The sequence below is a fragment of the Papilio polytes genome, unplaced genomic scaffold, assembly GCF_000836215.1.
Source record: "Papilio polytes unplaced genomic scaffold, Ppol_1.0 DF821845.1, whole genome shotgun sequence".
NCBI classification, from domain to species: domain Eukaryota; kingdom Metazoa; phylum Arthropoda; class Insecta; order Lepidoptera; family Papilionidae; genus Papilio; species Papilio polytes.
This window is the reverse complement of record NW_013527359.1, coordinates 4,292,408-4,293,597: the sequence shown is the minus strand read 5'-3', so window position 1 is coordinate 4,293,597 and position 1,190 is coordinate 4,292,408. Positions and strand designations below refer to the sequence as shown.

Sequence of the window (1,190 nt, the reverse complement as noted above, 5' to 3'; positions counted from 1 at the left end):
ACAGTTCACCAGGAGTCTGAGCAACACCGACGCTCCAGACGAGAAAGCAGGTACTACATTTATCCGTAAAGCTTTCATATCACAAGGTCAAAAAAACAACGATCACAAAATCGATGAACAAGAACCTCACTGTGAATGACCGAAAAATATCAATGTTTTTGTTTACAAGATGGCAGCCTAAGCGACACGGCAATCGGAGGCAACAGCGAGATGGAGCCTACCAGCGACGACGCCTTGCTGAAAGCTGAGCCCAGAGACTATTTCGGACCTGGAATGGGAAAGAAAAGCAACTCAACGTCGCAGTTATCCGCTACCGGTGAGTTTCTACTTTTTACAGTAAATGAATTCGTTGCCGATACTAAAAGATTATTATGTTCACAGAGAGAGACTTCGAAGCACAAATACCACTTTGATTTATCTTACACCTTATTATTTTAATCGTACATATAAATCTCGCTCGACAGGACGAAAAAGAAGGTTAGGTTTTGGTAAGCGGGGGAAAAATTCGTTTACTGTACAACGAAGCGAGGAGGTGGTGCCCGGGGAGATGCGGGGCGGGGCGGGGGTGTCGCGCGCCTCCTCCGCCTCCAGCGAGAACGATGACGACAGGTTCGCTGCGCACGCGCAGCCTCATTAGCGCAGCGCTAAGCGACATTGACACAATAGTGCGGTACCGGGCGGCGGTAGATCTCATCTCTGCTCTCACACAGATCTCGCCCGCTATGAGACGACAGATTCGCGTGCAATTAGCCTCGCTAAGACATTGGAAGCACCAATGTCTATCAACCGTTCTATACAGCATGCCAGAATGTCCACGTCAAACTTAGAACTCAATGTGCGATGTTGCTTTTGTAAAGTCGGCTAGTGTAGAGCTTGAATTTGCCAATTTATTCGATGAGAGCACAGTTTTGTTCAAAGTTGAATTTTGAAGTAAAATAATACTTAGTAGCTCATGTATGTAGAATCATTATTATGAATATCTGAGGCGAATGCTTTAGAAGCGATCGCAGTTTACATTAACAAATATCTGATCATGTATTTCTTTAAAGAAAATAACTTATTTGTACATACACCGGTAGGGATGGACGCAAGCGGGATTTAGGCTTCGCATACAAATTGGCAAATGTAATATTTTAAATATGTATATTGTCGTCCTGGGTGTCGGCGACCTAGATGTTCTTTGCTAACAC

At 44.5% G+C, this 1,190-nt stretch overlaps 1 protein-coding gene across 1 annotated transcript in view; it reads left to right on the top strand.

The window, feature by feature from the left end:
- The window catches only part of LOC106107827 (regulating synaptic membrane exocytosis protein 2), a 17,493-nt gene that overhangs the window by 13,058 nt on the left and 3,245 nt on the right, over nt 1-1,190 (top strand). The window contains exons 10-12 of the mRNA XM_013288832.1: nt 5-50; nt 170-316; nt 465-609. Coding sequence (XP_013144286.1) covers nt 5-50; nt 170-316; nt 465-609 — 338 coding nt within the window. The remainder of the gene's footprint in view (nt 1-4; nt 51-169; nt 317-464; nt 610-1,190) is intronic.